We start from the raw sequence: 22,861 nt of genomic DNA, 5'->3' as shown, positions 1-22,861 counted from the left end.
TTCTTATAGACTATTAACTGTCAAATATTTATCTTCCTGGTTCCAGTCTCTACTGGAAATGGCTTATGGTGTTGGAACAATGCTCTCGCCCACTGTTGGAGGTGTTCTATACCAGGTAAATTTTCTTTAATTCTCATGAGACTGAAACCTAACATTCATTTAAACCAGTGGTTCCCAATCTTTTTAATGCCCCGCACCCCTAAAAAATGTTCTCGCACCCCACACAGTAATTATTTATTTAAGAATAAAGATGAAGGTAGCCAAAACAATTTTTTTAATAATTTGGAAAAGGAAAATATTACAACAAATTAAAGTTGCATAAACCCTACATGGCACTACAAAAATAAATTTTCATCCATGTATGAAATGAAATTTCTTTCAATATGAAATGTTCAAATGTTCATAAGCCAACTTAAATTTAATTACTTTTTTGTTCCTGTTTATTTCTTACGAGTTTTTCAAAGCGTGGCACTTTGAAGTATAGAGATAGCAATCCACAAGTCTGCCTGTGCACCCAAGTGATTTTGTCTTGATTGACAAAAGAGCACTAAATCCAAACTCGCATAAGTATGTCGTCACATTTAGTGCGTTTTCACAAAGTCTTGGAAACATGTCCAAACACCAATATTGTTCCAAAGTTTTGCTTTCAAACTGCATTTCAAGAACGTGATTTGTGTGCAGTTCAGTAAGATCTTCCTTTAGTTCATCATCATCCGACATATTATCCAAATTGTAGGAGTATGGATCTCGCACCCCAAGGAAACCACTGACCTAAACTCTACATCTTAATTACACTTAGATCGAAAATCTCTGATAATGAGAAGTGATAATATACAATACTTTCACATTATTTTAACACTGTTATTGCGACGTTTACAGATGAACAACCCTTCCAAAACAAAAAGACTTAGTTTAATTCTTATATAATTATATAAAACTTTAAATCTGTAAACCTATTCGATAGGAATACCCTTTCTTCGTGGCGGTCAAAATTTTAAACTTACATGGTGTACATATCCTCAATTTATTTTAACACCAGTTCGACAGTAGTTACTACTATAAAAAAAAATATGATGAATGGCATTTCAACTACATTTATTTAGAAATAAAACTTTTACTGGAATAAATCTTAGGTCAGTAATTCAAAGTCAATAAAATAGGATAGAATATAGGCTAAGTGCTATTAGCACTAGTAAAATAATTCATAACTTTAAATATAACAGCTGAAATGTTGTTGTAGCTTATAGTTTATAAAACTTTAGTATTGTCTTTATTAGAGGGAGTTTTTTTTATATAACATGAGTTAACTTTCGTATTATATTTCTGAAAGTTCAGGAATCTCGAAGATTCGTGAAATAGAGTACAATATGGAAACGCCACAACTGAGTACAATGGAATTAGTTAATCAGATATGTGTCATTTAAAGTATTTTAGTCAATGTGCATTATATACAGGTATTAAAATTAACTTACAGTAACTCACCAAAAGCTAGCCAACCGTAGACGTCAAAACTAAAAGTCTACGTTGTTTCACTGAGACGGTTCTTTTTAAGGTGAAAATAAGGCTTAAGTCCAGTCCGTGTTACGATAATGAATTAGTCTAGTTCTTTTATAACTTTTCATAGACCCTAATTTCGCATATAGTTTTACTTTCAAATCTAACAGATATTTACTCACTAATAGTACTACGATTAAAATAAACTTATTTGTGCAATGTCATGGCTAATCAATGGAGTACCGAATATACGTTACATTCGTTGGTGTCGTTATATGAATGAATTAAAATGTAGAGTAGTGGGGTGAAATTATTTTTTTAAATATATAAAATTGTTTGTTTTTTGAATTTCGCACAAAGCTACTCGAGGGTTATCTGTTGCTAGCCGTTCCCTAATTTAGCAGTGTAAGACTAGAGGGAAGGCAGCTAGTCATCATCACCCACCGCCAACTCTTGGGCTACTCTTTTTACCAACGAATAGATAGATTGACTGTCATTATTATAACGCCCCCGACGGCTGGGAGGGCGAGCATCGATGTTGGCGCGACGGGGATGCGAACCCGTGACCCTCGGATTACGAGTAGTGCAGCAACTGTAACTTATATTATAATTAATTTGTTTGTTGTCGATTTAATTATACAAATTATTCAAAACAAACTTAAATGCAGTGAAATTTTGTCATTATTTAGGAGTTTGAAATTGATTTATAATACATAGAACTCTTTTTTAAATTAAAGTTCAATATTTGATGATCCAGGTGAGATGACTTTGAAATTTTTAATCAAAATGGAATGGTTGTTTTTATTATGTAAGCTGATTGTGGAGTTTGGAAGATCTGGTGGTTCTTTACCAGATCTGCCTGATACTTGCATATAGTTTGTAAGTGCCATTACACGATCCTCAAACCATAGAAGTAGCTAGTAGTAGGTTTATAAACCTGAATGGATTTAGAAACTTGAAAAGTGATTTTAAAATCATTTATAATTTAACCCGTGCGTCATAAGTTTAAAGTTCATTACTTTTATAACTATTGATATGAAACTTTGCTTCCTTGAGAATTCTGTTTTTTTTAAAAACACAACTTATTTGCAGTTAAATTTGTTTTGAAGTAACCTGTATAATTAAAAACAATCCTAGTATTGCTGTAATTGTTGCACTGTATCCTACTCCCTTCTTTATTTTTATTCTTTATAAAATGATGGAACTTAAATTTAGAAAATATTATATCTAATAGTTTACCTTGTTTATAATAGCTTGCTGAAGATGGAATATATCCTGAACTGTTCAAGAAGTATATGTTTGTTTACTGTGCATGTTTCTCGTTGTTTTACTGTTCATACATAAAGCTACATTGCAGTTCGATGTAGGCCTGGCATGGCCAAGCGCGTGAGGCGTGCGACTCGTAATCCGAGGGTTCGCCCGCGTCGTGCTAAACATGCTCGCCCTCCCAGCCGTGGGGGCGTATAATGTGACGGTCAATCCCACTATTCGTTGGTAAAAGAGTAGCCTAAGAGTTGGCGGTGGGGGGTGATGACTAACTGCCTTCCCTCTAGTCTGCTAAATTAAGGGACGGCTAGCACAGATAGCCCTCGAGTAGCTTTGTGCGAAATTCCAAAACAAACAAACAGTGCGATGAATTTGTTATTAAATATTATAATTTTAGTACTTTTCGTTAATACATACACCAAAGTAGGTTAAGTTTATATAAGAGAATTAGAATAATTTAATTAAAGTATACGTTAAGGAAGAAAATGCAGTTTACTACAAAACTAGAAAATTTGAATAAACAAAAAAACCAAGACATAATAATTATGTGTATTAAAAACAATCGTTACTGATACTTATTATTCCAATATCCTATCTCACGATATCTGGCCAAATAGTTTCTAAATCTATGCACTCAGTCAGTGATACAAAATAACATGTAACAATATAATTACAATTCAAAAATCAGTGAACAATTTTAAACTTTAAAGTCAATGACCTTTAATAAAATTAATGACTGAATATTTGAAAATGTTATTACTTACAAAGCTATTACATTTGCTATTTAGATCTACATAGTATATTTAGTGTTTCTTGCATTGATAGGTTAAGTGTTGAAGTTGTGGCAGTAATGAACGTTTAGAATGTTACAAAATTTCCTAAGCAGAATTTTAACATTACAGTTTCTTTTTTTCTTTTGTTAATGGCGCCGATAACCACAAACTAATCTTAATTTATGAAAATTAATGATAAACTTGTATCTTACATGTTTTGTTTTTAATTATAATCAGTGATTTACTACTAAATAATTATGTTCAATTTTATTCAAAATATTCACTTTCGTGTTCTTTTTGTTTGTTTAGTTTGGAGGCTTCAACACCTTTCATCTTCTTGGGAGTGGCATTGATAACAGGTTCCATATTAGTTTACTTCTTCCTTCCAGATACAGGTAAGACTACTCATTTTAAAATTTGTTTACTATTCTTGAAGAAGCGAATGATAAAACGTAACTTATGGGTATATATCTCAGTCGTATATAAACCCTTAAGGTTTCTCTGCCATACGCTATCTCGTCTTTTAAAATTTTCTCCGTTAAGCACTATCTCGTCTTTTTAAAGATTTCTCTGACACACGTTATTTCATATTTTAACCATTTCCCTGTGAGACAAGCGTCACGTCGTTTCTTACTGGTTTTTCTAGGGGACCTTATATCATCTTCTAATAGTTTTTTTGTTTTTTTTCTGTTACGCGTTATCTTATCTTCTGACGACTGCATTACCATACCTTCTCATTTGTTAGTGACTTTTCGAGGCATATTATCATCTTTTAATTGTTTCTCTGTGTTTTTTTATCTGTATCTAAAATACAAACATTGTTTATTTATTTAGATGCTTGTTTTCAAATTTTACTATTTTTTCAACTGTAGATACTGAAAGTGGGTGCTCGATGAAAGACATCCTACACCTATCTCAACATTTCGGGTTTGCTTTAGACATGATTATTTGCATGTTTGCCATATCTACTATTTACTTCAACGATGTCACATTAGAACCACATCTAAGACAGGTATATCTTCTGCCTTACATTCACTTGTCAATTTACATTTGAATATATAAATATTACTTAATATTTTAGATTTTTTTAAGTAGTCACAATTTAGTTAACGTCTTTGAGAATTACTCCCGTGGCATTCAGTCAGTGGCAAAGATAGTCGCATACTTTACAAGTTTCTCGGAAAATGTTTGTTTTGGTCAATTTTAGATATTGAAGCTGTATCAATCAATGCGAAGCGGGAAGGAAGTAAAGAGGAGGTAGCCCCATACATATCTGATAAGCCTAAAGGTGGAGTATCTCAATACATATCTCATACATCTGAATAGGAAGTAGCCCCATACATATCTGATAAGCCTAAAGATGGAGTATCTCAATACATATCTCATACATCTGAATAGGAAGTAGCTCCATACATATCTGATAAGCCTAAAGATGGAGTATCTCAATACATATATCATAAATCTGAATAGGAAGTAGCCCTATACATATCTGATAAACCTAAATAAAGAGTAGGGCTATGCGTAACTGATAAACCTTAATAGGGAGTATCCCTGGACATATCTCATAAACCCAAATAGGGAGTAGGCCTGCATTAATTTCGGGGTTTATGTGGAATATTTTATTTACGAAATTAGACCTTGATTGCAGCAAACATTTATTGTAAAAAATAAATTCATTATACTTAGATAAACGGAACTCAGTACTATTTGTATTTAAAAAAAAAAAAAAAAGTTCAATGGTAGAACATGTCACAAGGGCAGGAAACGAACGGACTGTTAAATTACCGGAAAAGTAGCGATATTATATTCTAAATTGTTAGATCCACTGGAACCTATAACAAACTAGATGTAAAAATATATATATAAATATTTTTACAGTTTGAGCTACAGCCCTCCATCGTAGGAATAGTATTCGTATCTGCAGCCTTTACGTACGCTTGTAGCGCCCCCATATGGGGCTGGGTCTGTGACAGATTGGTGAGTTTATTTCAAAATAATTTTAAATCTATGATTGTATACGTATTCAATAATATTTTGATGTTTGATTTTTATATCAAATGAAGTTTAAAATAAGTGACACAATTTGTATATATAATGTATCTCGACCATTAAAAACACACAGCATTAGTCACATTTTGAAAGATCAATTTTGGTATGCTAACATATCATGTTACATACTCATATCTTTCAGCCTAATATCCGTGTTACGTATCCCGTGGCGACACTCGCTTGTGTGCTGTGTTTTTATTTATCTCCCCAGCACCTTTTCTTCACTTTGAATCGTAAGTGTTTTGCCTTACTTTCCAAAATACTAGAAATAAGTAACGCACTGTTTGTAATAATTTGATTGCATTATAAATTACATGCTTGTCCAATGCTGTTTGTATTTTTTTTCAGACAACTTTGGGTAATTATTCTCTCCTTGTTAATGTTGGGTTTTGGAGCAGAAGGTCAAACTATTTGTGCTTTTAACAACGCTCTGGTAGAGACCGTGTAAGTTAACCTTTAATCACAAGCTAAAAATGATGATTATTTTAAGATATGATGATAAAATAAAAAACAACAACATAATTTTATTTTTTGCGATAAAAAATAACTTGGTGTAACGTTAACTGTGTGACAAACACTAGTTGGTATTTTTTATTTATGAACATTTATCCCTTGCTTCTGTCAAATTAAACCTAATTTACGAATCGTTTTGTTGCACAGGTCAAGAGGATATCCCGCCAACGTCACAACGTTTTCTATGGTGTCTGCTGCGTTCAATTCTATGTGTGCATTAGGGTAAAGTTTTGGCTTTATTTTTTAGCTATAATCTTATATATAATTAAATAGAATAAAACAGCAAATAATAACCTTAAACGAAAATATTCAAACAAAATCGACTAAAGTGAATAAATGGTAATATTTTAATCAGATTTTTCTAATGAACTTATTTACAACTGCTGACGAAAAATAAAGAGTAAAGCTGTAATCTTACTATAATATGAAAGAAATTTATGTGTATGTTTTTCTTAAATTTCATCCTAGGCTTTTGCATTTGGATCCGTAAAGTACGACTTAGTCAACTAGGAATGTCAAAAATACATTGTTTTTCTTTTGATTACTAGGCATAGCTCCATAAATCGGTTAGTGGGGTTAGCTACTGAGGGTACTCATGGGATTTTTCTAGTTCTACATTTCATTGTATAGGGTAATACACAGTCAGTGTACCTTCAGTCATTATTGGTAAATTTGGAACAAAACCATAAACACTATTTGTTGTCATAACTGGTAAAACATTAATTTTACAATTGTTATAAAAATAATAAATGAACCATATGATTTATTAACTTTCATAAACCTCCCATTGGTCACATCGCACAAGTACATCTGTTTCGAAAAAGTTAGGTTTGTTTTGAATTTCGCGCAAAACCCTACGAGGGCTATCTGCGCTAGCTGTCCTTAATTTCGTAGTGTATGACTAGAGGGAAGGCAGCTATTCATCACCACCCACCGTCAACTCTTGGGCTAATCTTTTACCAACGAATAGTGGGATTGACTCTAATATTATAACGCCTTCACGGCTGAAAAGGCGAGCATGTTTGATGTGACGAGGACTCGAACCCGCGACCCTCGAATTACGAGTCGAGTGCCTTAACCACCTGGCTATGCCGGGCCGTTTCGGAAAAGAAATATTCAACCAAACTCTCAAGGTACATGATGAAATATAACATGATTTTGTAAATTATAACAAGTTTTAAGGTTGTTATAATCTACAAAATCAGATATTTCATAAACGACCTTAAAACACTGATTTAAAAAAGATATTTTAATTGAATACTCAACGTTTCTTTTCTAGCATTAAAATGCCTCGTATGTACCATTGTGTACTGCTTGTTTTTAAGTATATATATATATCTATTTATATATGTACTCTTAATTATGGTTTGTATTTTAGTGAAATGCTTCTGAAGAAGTAAAGCGAAACGTTAAGGGTCCAATTAAATAGAAATAATAGATTTTAGTATATTAAGATCGTTTATTTATAGGATTAAATGTCTTTTATACAGCAATGTGCACTACAGAGATTAAATAATTGTGTAAGTGTATGTCCTTTTTATCTTGTCTGATAAGTTTCATTTATTTTATTTGCTTTTCAACCTTTTTCTTTATTATTTTACCTGTTTGTTCTCTGACAACTTTAATTGTTTTAGAAACACTGATCTAAATGTTCAACTTATTAACCTTTAACCGAGCGTCATCCATTTGATATTGTAAGTGTTTCAGGGTGACGGAGTCTGCTGAGTGTATAAGAAATGGACCTCAACTGGCTGTGATTTGTGACTGTAGATTTATTGTTTGGTGAGGTACTCCTCTAAGAAACCAGAACAGGTGCCATATAGAAGTTTGGGAATCTCTTTATTTGCAGGATCGAAGAAAGTCATGTCATCTCCTTTGCAGTGCCTTGAAAAGATGAACTAGATATTGTATCATTCTCGGATATAATAGCACGTATCATAAAGATGTGGCCTCTTCCATTCTCTTGTACAAATATTGACTTGATAACATTAATAAATAATAGTATTAATATTAAATTGAGGCTTGTTGGCGTATTACAGATTTTAGATTAGGCTTAGCGAATGTAACGCTACTTCATTTAAGATTTATTTTACTGGCAAATTTTAATACGGCTAACTATATTAATACATAAGTATTATATTAATATTAGTCGTTTTTCACTTTTTATTTCAAAGGTAAACTTAATTCCTTTAGTAAAAAATAAGGTAGTTATAAAATTAATATATATATTTAACTAAAGTTAGGCCTAACATTTTTGCCAGTAGACTACTTGTATTTATTGCTGATCGTTAATTCACCAAGCTACAATGGTTAAGAGTATAAAAGTATTGTACGTATGAAGTGGTCAGTTTGTAAAGTGTGATGAGTACAATAAGGGAGGTACTTGTAACTGACTTGCACTCTTAACGAGCCCCCCGCTAGTACAGCGGTAAGTCTCGGATTTACAACGCTAAAATCAGGAGTTCGATTCCCCTCGGTGGGCTCGGCAGATGGCCCGATGTGGCTTTGCTGTAAGAAAAACACACATACACACACTCTTAACTAAGCTAGTAGTTAGGATGTGCAGTTGGCGTGTAGAATTTGTTGGATGGAGGAGAAATTTGAGGCTATTCTAATTAAGATAGATGCAATAGATAAAAAGAAAGTAAACTGGCAAACAACAGCAGAATTCCGAGCACGCAAAGCATTCAGTAACTAATATCGATTTTTAGAGAATTAGAAATAGAACAATTAGAGCTAGAAATAGTGGAATGAATTATAATGAGTATATTCTATTAATTAACAAATTTCAGCCTTTAGAGTGTGTAGTAGGAAACTGTGAAGGAAAACACACAGAAATAGGAAATGAAAAACTAGATGATTATAGTTAAAAATGATTTTTTATTACAGCGTGTAGACAAGATAGTCTGTAGGATAAATAAAAATAACTTGATCATGACACCCAGGAGCAAAACATAATTAAATAAGCAAATGATATAATAAAGAGTACTAGCCGTGATGCAGTTTTTGTGAACATCTATATATGCATGTGATCGAAATAATAAAAACAACAGTGTCCTCTGTTGTGATGAAATACAAATCTCACTGGTAAAACCAGTGATTGAGATTTTGATATATAGCGCCATCTATTGAATGGCAGTAGAGGCTAGTCGTGTAGGATAGGTCACAGGAACAAGTTTATAAGTATGAAGGTTTGATAAAATCATTTAAATAAAAAAAACCTTACCAGTTTAAGGGATACTACCTTTTAGTGTCACTAAAGCTGAATGCTAGGCTTTGGATAGTACATAAGGACTAATAGCAACAGATTGGCTGTTTGGAATTGTGAGAAGAGTTTCAGTGGTTTTGGAGTGGAAAGTTGAATTTAAATAAAGTAAGGCTAGTTTGTTTACAACTTTTATCTAAAATTAGACAACAGTTAGAATCAGAATAATAAAGACATTAAAATATTACGAAAAATTGTAAATATAGAAAGAAAGTATAGTAGAAACTTTAATGTTATTGTTGTTTTTGTGATGACAGAAGTGTAAGAAATATAAAAATAGTTTTATAGCATATGTTGGAATGGAGAATTTCGACGTAACTAAAACTTAGTTATATGTAGGAAAATTTGAGGATGTGAATTTCGGTAAAAGTTACAAGCTATTTAAAATAAAAATATGTAAGAGAATGTTTGGATATGTTGAATATGACTTGCATCCAGTTGAAGTTGATAATCTAAACAGTTGAGAGCAACAAGCCTGAGTCTGTATGAGTATTTGGTAGTGGTTATAAGGAGACAATGTTTTTAGTTAGAATTTGTTGCAATTCGTCTAATGAAATAACTGAGAGAGAAAGAACTCAGCTTCTATTATGATTATAATTAAGGAAGATTTTAATTTCAGGCAAATAGATTAGGAAATGTCAAAGTCAAGTCATGAAGGAGACACTTTTTTGTAAACTGTTCAAGATGGCTTCCCTCACCAAACAGTTAGGAAATATTGCTATTTTGGATTTATTATTAATTTATAACACAAAAGTTGAGGGGTCAAGACTGGGAAATTTGTCCTTCGTCTGTTAGATTTAATGTTTTACTGTACATGAAGATTGAGTAATGATAAGAGAATGTGTGTGAGAACTGAGTAACTGGAGATACTGATCAAATGTGGAAAACTTTTCTAATTCAAGATAGGCATCATCGTTCATTAAATCAGGGGCTGCAAGTAATAAACTAGATCGATTTAAAAAGGGTAAATTAAAGAAAAGTATTATAGATTAAAGATGTCAAAGCTACAATGGAAAATCAAAAGGGATATTAGGAAATAAAAAATTATGAAAAAATAGATTGACTGAAAATATAAAACTTAATAGTATTTGTTTCAATACAATATGGTGACCAGAAGGTTAAAATAGAAGTACAACCTTTGTGGTATGATACAGATTCATATTTCATTACGAGTTGGTTGAAGGATGACACAGGTTTGTATTTCATTACGAGTTGGTTGAAGGATGACACAGGTTTGTATTTCATTATGAGTTGGTTGAAAAGATGACATAGGTTCGTATTTCACTACGAGATGGTTGAAGAAGAACATAGGTTCATATTTTATTATGAGATGGTTGAAGGATGGCACAGGATTGCATTTCATTATGAGTTGGTCGAAAGATGACATATGTTCGTATTTCATTATGCGATGATTGAAGGAGAACACAGGTTCATATTTCATTACAAGATGGTTGAAGGATGACACAGGTTCATATTTCATTATGATTTGGTTGAAGGAGAACACAGGTTCATATTTCATTACAAGATGGTTGAAGGATGACACAGGTTCATATTTCATTACAACATGGTTGAACGATGACATAGGTTCGCATTACATTACAAGATTGTTGAAGGAGAACACAGGTTCATATTTCATTACAACATGGTTGAACGATGGCACAGTTTATATTGCATTACGAGATTGTTGAAGAACACAGGTTCATATTTCATTACAACATGGTTGAACGATGACACAGGTTTATATTGCATTAAGAGATTGTTGAAGGAGAACACAGGTTCATATTTCATTATGAGATGGTTGAATGATGACACAGGTTCATATATCATTACAAGATGGTTCAACGATGACACAGGTTCATATTTCATTATGAGATGGTTGAAGGATGACACAGGTTCGTATTTCATTACGAGATGGTTGAAGGAGAACACAGGTTCATATTTCATTACAACATGGTTAAACGATGGCACAGGTTTATATTGCATTACGAGATTGTTGAAGAACACAGGTTCATATTTCATTACAAAATGGTTGAACGATGACACAGGTTCATATTGCATTAAAAGATTGTTGAAGGATGACTCAAGTTCATATTTCATTACAAGATGGTTGAAGGATGACACAGGTTTGTATTTCATTATGAGTTGGTTGAAAGATGACATATGTTCGTATTTCATTATGAGAAGGTTGAAGAACACAGGTTCATATTTCATTACAAGATGGTTGAAGGATGACTCAGGTTCATATTTCATTATGATTTGGTTGAAGGCTGACAAGGGTTCATATTTCATTATGATTTGGTTGAAGGCTGACAAAGGTTCGTATTTTATTACGAGATGGTTGAAGGAGAACACAGGTTCATATTTCATTACAACATGGTTGAACGATGACACAGGTTCATATTGCATTACGAGATTGTTGAAGGATGACACAGGTTCATATTTCATTATGAGATCGTTGAAGGAGGACACAGGTTCATATTTCATTACAAGATGGTTGAAGGATGACACAGGTTCATATTTCATTATGATTTGGTTGAAGGCTGACACAGGTTCGTATTTTATTAAGAGATGGTTGAAGGAGAACACAGGTTCATATTTCATTACAACATGGTTGAACGACGACATGGGTTCACATTGCATTACAAGATTGTTGAAAAGAACACAGGTTCATATTTCATTATGAGATGGTTGAAGGATGACACAGGTTTGTATTTCATTATGAGATGGTTGAAGGATGACACAGGTTCATATTTCATTATGAGATGGTTGAAGGATGACACAGGTTCATATTTCATTACAAGATGGTTGAAGGAGAACACAGGTTCATATTTCATTACAACATGGTTGAACGACGACATAGGTTCACATTGCATTACAAGATTGTTGAAAAAGAACAGAGGTTCATATTTCATTATGAGATGGTTGAAGGATGACACAGGTTTGTATTTCATTACAACATGTTTGAACGATGGCACAGATTTATATTGCATTACGAGATTGTTGAAGAACACAGGTTCATATTTCATTACAACATGGTTGAACGATGACACAGGTTTATATTGCATTAAGAGATTGTTGAAGGATGACACAGGTTCATATTTTATTACGAGATGGTTGAAGGAGAACACAGGTTCATATTTCATTACAACATGGTTGAACGATGACACAGGTTCCTATTGCATTACGAGATTGTTGAAGGATGACACAGGTTCATATTTCATTATGAGATGGTTGAAGGATGACACAGGTTCATATTTCATTACAAGATGGTTGAAGGAGAACACAGGTTCATATTTCATTACAACATGGTTGAACGATGACATAGGTTCACATTGCATTACAAGATTGTTGAAAAAAGAACACAGGTTCATATTTCATTATGAGATGGTTGAAGGATGACACAGGTTTGTATTTCATTATGAGATGGTTGAAGGAGAACACAGGTTCATATTTCATTACAACATGGTTGAACGATGGTATAGATTTATATTGCATTACGAGATTGTTGAAGAACACAGGTTCATATTTCATTACAACATGGTTGAACGATGACACAAGTTCCTATTGCATTACGAGATTGTTGAAGGATGACACAGGTTCATATTTCATTATGAGATGGTTGAAGGATGACACAGGTTCATATTTCATTACAAGATGGTTGAACGATGACACAGGTTCATATTTCATTACAAGATGGTTGAAAGATGACATAGGTTCGTATTTCACTACGAGATGGTTGAAGGATGACACAGATTCATATTTCATCATGAGATGGTTGAAGGATGACACAGATTCATATTTCATTATGAGATAGTTGAAGGAGGACACAGGTTCATATTTCATTACAAGATGGTTGAACGATGACACAGCTTCATATTTCATTACAAGTTGGTTGAAGTATGACACAGGTTTGTATTTCATTATGAGTTGGTTGAAAGATGACATAGGTTCGTATTTCACTACGAGATGGTTGAAGGATGACACAGATTCATATTTTATTATGAGATGGTTGAAGGATGACACAGGTTCGTATTTCATTACGAGATGGTTGAAGGAGAACACAGGTTCATATTTCATTACAACATGGATGAACGATGACATAGGTTCACATTGCATTACAAGATTGTTGAAGGAGAACACAGGTTCATATTTCATTATGAGATGGTTGAAGGATGACACAGGTTTGTATTTCATTATGAGATGGTTGAAGGAGAACACAGGTTCATATTTCATTACAACATGGTTGAACGATGGCACAGGTTTATATTGCATTATGAGATTGTTGAAGGATGACTCAGGTTCATATTTTATTATGAGATGGTTGAAGGATGACACAGGTTTGTATTTCATTATGAGTTGGCTGAAAGATGACATGTTCGTATTTCATTATGAGATGGTTGAAGGAGAACACAGGTTCATATTTCATTACAAGATGGTTGAAGGATGACACAGGTTGATATTTCATTATGATTTGGTTGAAGGATGACACAGGTTCGTATTTTATTACAAGATGGTTGAAGGAGAACACAGGTTCATATTTCATTACAACATGGTTGAAGGATGACACAGGTTCATATTTCATTATGAGATGGTTGAAGGAGGACACAGCTTCATATTTCATTGCAAGTTGGTTGAAGGATGACACAGGTTCATATTTCATTACAAGATGGTTGAAGGATGACACAGGTTCATATTTCATTATGAGATGGTTGAAGGATGACACAGGTTCATATTTCATTACAAGATGGTTGAATGATGACACAGCTTCATATTTCATTACAAGTTGGTTGAAGGATGACACAGGTTTGTATTTCATTATGAGTTGGTTGAAAGATGACATAGGTTTGTATTTCACTACGAGATGGTTGAAGAAGAACATAGGTTCATATTTTATTACAAGATGGTTGAAGGATGACAGCTTCATATTTCATTACAAGTTGGTTGAAGGATGACACAGGTTCATATTTCATTACAAGATGGTTGAAGGATGACACAGGTTCATATTTCATTACAAGTTGGTTGAAGGATGACACAGGTTCATATTTCATTACAAGATGGTTGAAGGATGACACAGGTTCATATTTCATTATGAGATGGTTGAAGGATGACACAGGTTCATATTTCATTATGAGATGGTTGAAGGATGACACAGGTTCGTATTTCATTACGAGATGGTTGAAGGAGAACACAGGTTCATATTTCATTACAACATGGTTAAACGATGGCACAGGTTTATATTGCATTACGAGATTGTTGAAGAACACAGGTTCATATTTCATTACAAAATGGTTGAACGATGACACAGGTTCATATTGCATTAAAAGATTGTTGAAGGATGACTCAGGTTCATATTTCATTACAAGATGGTTGAAGGATGACACAGGTTTGTATTTCATTATGAGTTGGTTGAAAGATGACATATGTTCGTATTTCATTATAGAAGGTTGAAGAACACAGGTTCATATTTCATTACAAGATGGTTGAAGGATGACTCAGGTTCATATTTCATTATGATTTGGTTGAAGGCTGACAAGGGTTCATATTTCATTATGATTTGGTTGAAGGCTGACAAAGGTTCGTATTTTATTACGAGATGGTTGAAGGAGAACACAGGTTCATATTTCATTACAACATGGTTGAACGATGACACAGGTTCATATTGCATTACGAGATTGTTGAAGGATGACACAGGTTCATATTTCATTATGAGATCGTTGAAGGAGACACAGGTTCATATTTCATTACAAGATGGTTGAAGGATGACACAGGTTCATATTTCATTATGATTTGGTTGAAGGCTGACACAGGTTCGTATTTTATTAAGAGATGGTTGAAGGAGAACACAGGTTCATATTTCATTACAACATGGTTGAACGACGACATGGGTTCACATTGCATTACAAGATTGTTGAAAAAGAACACAGGTTCATATTTCATTATGAGATGGTTGAAGGATGACACAGGTTTGTATTTCATTATGAGATGGTTGAAGGATGACACAGGTTCATATTTCATTATGAGATGGTTGAAGGATGACACAGGTTCATATTTCATTACAAGATGGTTGAAGGAGAACACAGGTTCATATTTCATTACAACATGGTTGAACGACGACATAGGTTCACATTGCATTACAAGATTGTTGAAAAAGAACAGAGGTTCATATTTCATTATGAGATGGTTGAAGGATGACACAGGTTTGTATTTCATTACAACATGTTTGAACGATGGCACAGATTTATATTGCATTACGAGATTGTTGAAGAACACAGGTTCATATTTCATTACAACATGGTTGAACGATGACACAGGTTTATATTGCATTAAGAGATTGTTGAAGGATGACACAGGTTCATATTTTATTACGAGATGGTTGAAGGAGAACACAGGTTCATATTTCATTACAACATGGTTGAACGATGACACAGGTTCCTATTGCATTACGAGATTGTTGAAAAAGAACACAGGTTCATATTTCATTATGAGATGGTTGAAGGATGACACAGGTTCATATTTCATTACAAGATGGTTGAAGGAGAACACAGGTTCATATTTCATTACAACATGGTTGAACGACGACATAGGTTCACATTGCATTACAAGATTGTTGAAAAGAACACAGGTTCATATTTCATTATGAGATGGTTGAAGGATGACACAGGTTTGTATTTCATTATGAGATGGTTGAAGGAGAACACAGGTTCATATTTCATTACAACATGGTTGAACGATGGTATAGATTTATATTGCATTACGAGATTGTTGAAGAACACAGGTTCATATTTCATTACAACATGGTTGAACGATGACACAAGTTCCTATTGCATTACGAGATTGTTGAAGGATGACACAGATTCATATTTCATCATGAGATGGTTGAAGGATGACACAGATTCATATTTCATTATGAGATAGTTGAAGGAGGACACAGGTTCATATTTCATTACAAGATGGTTGAACGATGACACAGCTTCATATTTCATTACAAGTTGGTTGAAGTATGACACAGGTTTGTATTTCATTATGAGTTGGTTGAAAGATGACATAGGTTCGTATTTCACTACGAGATGGTTGAAGGATGACACAGATTCATATTTTATTATGAGATGGTTGAAGGATGACACAGGTTCGTATTTCATTACGAGATGGTTGAAGGAGAACACAGGTTCATATTTCATTACAACATGGATGAACGATGACATAGGTTCACATTGCATTACAAGATTGTTGAAGGAGAACACAGGTTCATATTTCATTATGAGATGGTTGAAGGATGACACAGGTTTGTATTTCATTATGAGATGGTTGAAGGAGAACACAGGTTCATATTTCATTACAACATGGTTGAACGATGGCACAGGTTTATATTTGCATTATAGAGATTGTTGAAGGATGACTCAGGTTCATATTTTATTATGAGATGGTTGAAGGATGACACAGGTTTGTATTTCATTATGAGTTGGCTGAAAGATGACATGTTCGTATTTCATTATGAGATGGTTGAAGGAGAACACAGGTTCATATTTCATTACAAGATGGTTGAAGGATGACACAGGTTGATATTTCATTATGATTTGGTTGAAGGATGACACAGGTTCGTATTTTATTACGAGATGGTTGAAGGAGAACACAGGTTCATATTTCATTACAACATGGTTGAAGGATGACACAGGTTCATATTTCATTATGAGATGGTTGAAGGATGACACAGGTTCATATTTCATTGCAAGTTGGTTGAAGGATGACACAGGTTCATATTTCATTACAAGATGGTTGAAGGATGACACAGGTTCATATTTCATTATGAGATGGTTGAAGGATGACACAGGTTCATATTTCATTACAAGATGGTTGAATGATGACACAGCTTCATATTTCATTACAAGTTGGTTGAAGGATGACACAGGTTTGTATTTCATTATGAGTTGGTTGAAAGATGACATAGGTTTGTATTTCACTCTGAGATGGTTGAAGAAGAACATAGGTTCATATTTTTATTACAAGATGGTTGAAGGATGACAGCTTCATATTTCATTACAAGTTGGTTGAAGGATGACACAGGTTCATATTTCATTACAAGATGGTTGAAGGATGACACAGGTTCATATTTCATTATGAGATGGTTGAAGGATGACACAGGTTCATATTTCATTATGAGATGGTTGAAGGATGACACAGGTTCATATTTCATTACAAGTTGGTTGAAGGATGACACAGGTTTGTATTTCATTATGAGTTGGTTGAAAGATGACATAGGTTTGTATTTCACTACGAGATGGTTGAAGAAGAACATAGGTTCATATTTTATTACAAGATGGTTGAAGGATGACAGCTTCATATTTCATTACAAGTTGGTTGAAGGATGACACAGGTTCATATTTCATTACAAGATGGTTGAAGGATGACACAGGTTCATATTTCATTACAAGTTGGTTGAAGGATGACACAGGTTCATATTTCATTACAAGATGGTTGAAGGATGACACAGGTTCATATTTCATTACAAGATGGTTGAAGGATGACACAGGTTCATATTTCATTACAAGATGGTTGAAGGATGACACAGATTCATATTTCATTATGAGATTGTTGAAGGATGACACAGATTCATATTTCATTATGAGATGGTTGCATTATTAAATTCTACTTTTTCTTCTCAGTTTTAATAGTTAACCTTTTATCCACTATTCTTCATCCTGAAAAACTGCCAGATGGAAACAACATGGTCACATTAATTTTGAGCTTGTTATAAATGAAACTGGTCCAGATAATATTTCCCTAAGGGTTTAGAAGTATGTAAGCTACCTGCCAATATTCTTTGCAATTCCTTGGATAGTGGGCAGGTGCCACAGAATTACGAGTTGGTTAATGTAACACTTCTTTTCAAGGAAGGTGATAAAACTGATCAGGTAATTGTCAGACTAGAGTCTTGGATCAGTGAAAAGACTGTGAAAGTCTTATAAAAGTTACTGTAAAAAGTCATTTAGCAAGATTTAGAATTTCATTCACAAGTCTCCATTGTTTTACTTGGAAAACAACTTGTTTTACAAATATTTTGACATTCTTTGAAGTAGTCACTAGTTATGTAGAGGAGGGTACAAATTAAATTTGGTTCATCTGGAGTTTCAGAAACATTTGAGAAGGAACCACATTAAAAGACTTGTAAAACTTATCTCTGCAGGTGTTGGAGATAAGTTAACTAATTGGATAGAAGAGTGGCTACATGGAAGAAAGTACAGGTTGTTACAAATGGAGTTCTGTCAAACTGGATTAATGTTACAAGTGTGGTACATTAGGGCTCAGCATTGGAACTTTTGATGTTTATGATTTGTCAGTGACGTAGGTGAAGGATGTTATTTAAATTTCCTGACAGTTTTAAGATTTTGAGTGTTGCGGCTCGTGAGGAAGATGTCACAAAAGGATCAAAATTATTTGGTGAGTCCAATAAATATTGGATGGCTTTTGATTATAATAAATACAAGATAATGCTTATGAGTTATCATAGTTTGAATTATAAATATAATTTGGATGAGAATAACCTCAACAGCATTATAAATATTGGTGTAATAGTTGATCAGTCTCTAAAGCCATCCAAGCAGTGTGCTGTTGCTAATGGTTGTGCAAACAGAATTTTAAAGATAAGCCATTGAATTGTTGAAAAGGGTTCAAAAGAGGGCAAGTAGAATGATACCTGGGGTGGAAAGGTTGTTAGATGAGGGCAGGTTAAGATTTCTGAAACTGGGTTTTCTTGGGTAAGAGAAAAAGAGAATATATCGATGTGTTTAAAATAATAATATTGATGTGTCATTTATTTTCATGATTAATGACAGGGATTAGGAAATAGATATACAAGTTTGGGAGAGTGGTTGGACCTTGGAATGGGTTTCCATCAAATGTTGAGCAAGCAGCTAATTTAATGAGAAGGAGTGATGAATATTTGATAAGATCTGACTCTGAGTTTTATTTTAAAATTTAGTGGATAGCCAGAATGTACCAAGAAGTCCCTTGTTGTTTATAAATTATACATATATAATGTAACTTTAATCATAGCAAGCTACCCACACAAATAAGATTTGAATGTCTTCATTATTATTTTGAAAAAAATGTAAAAAAACATAATTTTCATCACAACCTCTTCTACTTTATTGTATAATATATAATATTTATGTTGTTTTATTGTATAATATAATATTTATGTTGTTTTATTGGAAATCTTTTCTAAGTTAGTGTCTCTAATATTTTTAAGTTCACATACTTTTCAATTCAAAACTGATAAGTTAATTATACTGTGTTCTTTAATTACATCTTATTAAAGAGATCTGATTCTTAATTAACCAAATTCTAGAAAGAATTTTGTGCTTAGTTAACACAAATAGTGAAGTTTGTAATTAAAGGAAGTACATTGTGAGTTATGGCAGTTTTAGGCATAAAACACTTCACTAAATGTATTTACAGTAGCAGTTCATCTGAAGCACAATTTATACAGGTATATATATTCAGCTCTATTAAATTTGTGTTCTTATAACTGCTCTAAGAACCTACACTTTTTTGTTTCAGGCCATTATCTTTTAAAACTGGCTCAATATCACAAGTTACAATGTTTCTTTTTAAATGAAATCAGGCTGTTATCAAAACCAAGTTTATTTCAGACCACTTATTTTAAAAACCAGCCTGCTATCAAAACCAATCATTTCTTTCAGGCCACTTGTTTTACAAACCAGCCTGCTATCAAAACCAATAGTTTCTTTCAGGCCACTTGTTTCACAAACCAGCCTGCTATCAAAACCAATAGTTTTTTTCAGGCCACTTGCTTTACAAACCAGTCTGGTATCAAAACCAATAGTTTCTTTCAGGCCACTTGTTTTACAAACTAGCCTGCTATCAAAACCAATAAATAGTTTCTTTCAGGCCACTTGTTTTACAAACCAGCCTGCTATCAAAACCAATAAATAGTTTCTTTCAGGCCACTTGTTTTACAAACCAGCCTGCTGTCAAAACCAGTAGTTTCTTTCAGACCACTTGTTTTACAAACCAGCCTGCTATCAAAACCAGTAGTTTCTTTCAGGCCACTTGTTTTACAAACCAGCCTGCTATCAAAACTAATAGTTTATTACTGGTCACGTTTTGTTTTTCTCACACAGCCTGATATCACAACCTATAATATTTATTACAGGTATGGTTTACATATGATTTACTTGAAGCTTACCGAACTTAAAGAAATCCTTGAAAATTTTAAAATTATTCACAGACTTGACTTTACAATAAAGAAACTAGTGCACTGAAATCATGTTACATTTTTCAGAACAAACTAACAGGTATGGTTCATGTTGTTTGATTTTTGTTTGCCTTCTCATAACTGTTAACAGCTACAATGTTACAAATTTCAATTACCTCACTGTTTTTTGTGCAGAATATGGAAGTACCTTCATATTTATAACTATGAGATCTGATCATTTAACTGTGTCTCTAACACCATGAAGAAATATATACACCAAGACACTTTAATTAATATATTTTACAGGAGTTTCTTAGGAGCCATAGCAGGTGGTTTATTAATTGACCATGTCGGATATGTCTATGGGACAAGCGTCATGGCATTAGTGGAAACTTGTCTTGTAAGTATAAAGTAAATACAAGAACAGTGTCTTAATGCTTTATTAATTACTGAATCTTTGTAAAGGTACCAACAATGTATTAAGAACAAACATATCCCAGTGTTTAAACTGTTAGAAATGTCAGAGTGGTGGGTGTAAGAACCATATTAAATACTTCATGGTGACTTATCTTGTGAATGAAACTGAAAACACAATAACAATGGAATCTCTGCAAACATACCGACAATAGCTTGTAAGAACTGTGAGTAAGTATGGTGTCCTGGTGAATCTCAAGCCATTGAGTCTGTTTATATCAGGAGTAAAACATAACATGACTATTTTAAGGGTTGTAAAGGATAAAATTTAGCTGGAGATTACAACAAGCATGACCCAGGAGAACATTTTGGATAGAAACCATCTTTAGTATATAAAAGGAAAGCTACCATTACGACCTACAAAACCATTATGATGAAGCTGGGCATATATATCTGGTTATCATAATTACGTAAGCTTTCTAATATGTAAACGGTTGTTTTCATGATTAGAATTATGGGAATACCATTAGACCATATATTTATCAAGTTCCTGAACACAACTGTAATGAACATTTGTTTTCAATCTGTAAAAATATGATTTGGTGAATGGAAGTCTCAGCCTCAGAAGCAAAACGTGCATATTGAAGCTCAGACTAATATCCTAAACTGTTGATTTTATAGTGGAGTTCAACATGTACAGAGGACTTTTCTTAGTTGTTTCCTGGCTGTCTCAACGTTCTAAGTATTGAACCAACATTACTTCATCCACAACACCTGCAGGTAACGTGACTGGTTTAGTGCTGTAGTTCTATTCTTAGCTATGGGTTTGGTAATAGTTCTCATGTGAACTGTGGTTATTTTCTAACACATTTCTTGCTCTTTTAAACTATATATTGCAACTAATCACTTCCTTAACAGCACCATCATTACCTAATGCAATTAATTGCCTCCCAGTGGCACCAGTGGTACATCTGTGGACTCGCACTGCTAAAAACTGGATTTCGATACCTGTGGTGGGCAGACAACAGATAGCCCATTATGTAGTTCTGTGCTTAATTCTAAACAAACAATTGCAACTAATCTGTCCCTCAACAACACCGTCTTTACCTAACACAACTAACCATTCACTCAACACCACCAATGCAACCTAATATAAGTAATCAGTTCCTTAATAACATCCCTGTTACCTAACACAACTAACCGTTCACTCAACACCACCAACGCTACCTAATATATGTAATCAGTTCCTTAATAACATCCCGTAACCTGACGCAACTAACTGTTCACTCAGCACCACCAACGGCTACCTAATATAAGTAATCAGTTCCTTAATAACATCCCAGTAACCGACATAACTAACGTTCACTCAACACTACCAACGCTACCTAATATAAGTAATCAGTTCCTTAATAACATCCCTGTAACCTGACATAACTAACCGTTCACTCAGCACCACCAATGCTACCTAATACAAGTAATCAGTTCCTTAATAACATCCCAGAACCTGACATAACTAACCGTTCACTCAACTTCCACCACCAATGCTACCTAATATAAGTAATCAATTCCTTAATAACATCCCGTAACCTGACATAACTAAGCAATTATTACTTAAATGAACTGAAGCATTAAAATAATTACGATTAAACTTCTGATTCATGTAGTCAATAAAGATGAATTATAATGTGGGACAATGAAACAAAGAGAAGTCTTGGTATTAGAAATGGTGGTTTTGATAAATTTGGGTTACCTCTTGAGTTTCATGTTGTGTTTTGGTAGGAAACACTGATCAGTACATGTTGTTGTTTCTGACAGCATGTTTTTTGGTTTTTTATAATTATGTATTACTTTGTTAGTGTGGGATACACAAAA

General features: G+C 33.5%; 1 protein-coding gene across 1 annotated transcript; it reads left to right on the top strand.

Annotated features, from left to right (window-relative positions):
* The first annotated feature begins 58 nt into the window (after positions 1 to 58).
* On the top strand, positions 59 to 20,938 carry LOC143245811 (MFS-type transporter SLC18B1-like). Its single transcript, XM_076492064.1, has 9 exons — positions 59 to 115; positions 2,308 to 2,369; positions 3,843 to 3,928; positions 4,406 to 4,545; positions 5,412 to 5,510; positions 5,725 to 5,815; positions 5,931 to 6,026; positions 6,243 to 6,317; positions 20,882 to 20,938. The coding sequence occupies exons 1-7, from the start codon at positions 59 to 61 to the stop codon at positions 5,942 to 5,944; spliced, it is 549 nt and encodes a 182-aa protein (XP_076348179.1). The 3' UTR covers positions 5,945 to 6,026; positions 6,243 to 6,317; positions 20,882 to 20,938.
* Positions 20,939 to 22,861: the final 1,923 nt, after the last annotated feature.

The sequence above is a fragment of the Tachypleus tridentatus genome, chromosome 3 (assembly GCF_004210375.1).
Source record: "Tachypleus tridentatus isolate NWPU-2018 chromosome 3, ASM421037v1, whole genome shotgun sequence".
NCBI classification, from domain to species: Eukaryota; Metazoa; Arthropoda; class Merostomata; order Xiphosura; family Limulidae; genus Tachypleus; species Tachypleus tridentatus.
Note: the sequence above shows the minus strand (reverse complement) of the source record. Positions and strands in the feature narration are given on the sequence as shown.

Coding starts and splice junctions, on each gene's coding strand:
- LOC143245811 (XM_076492064.1), top strand. CDS start 59: ATGGCTTATGGTGTTGGAACAATGCTCTCGCCCACTGTTGGAGGTGTT. Junction 3,929..4,405: donor CTTCTTCCTTCCAGATACAG/GTAAGACTACTC, acceptor TTTCAACTGTAG/ATACTGAAAGTGGGTGCTCG. Junction 4,546..5,411: donor TAGAACCACATCTAAGACAG/GTATATCTTCTG, acceptor ATATTTTTACAG/TTTGAGCTACAGCCCTCCAT.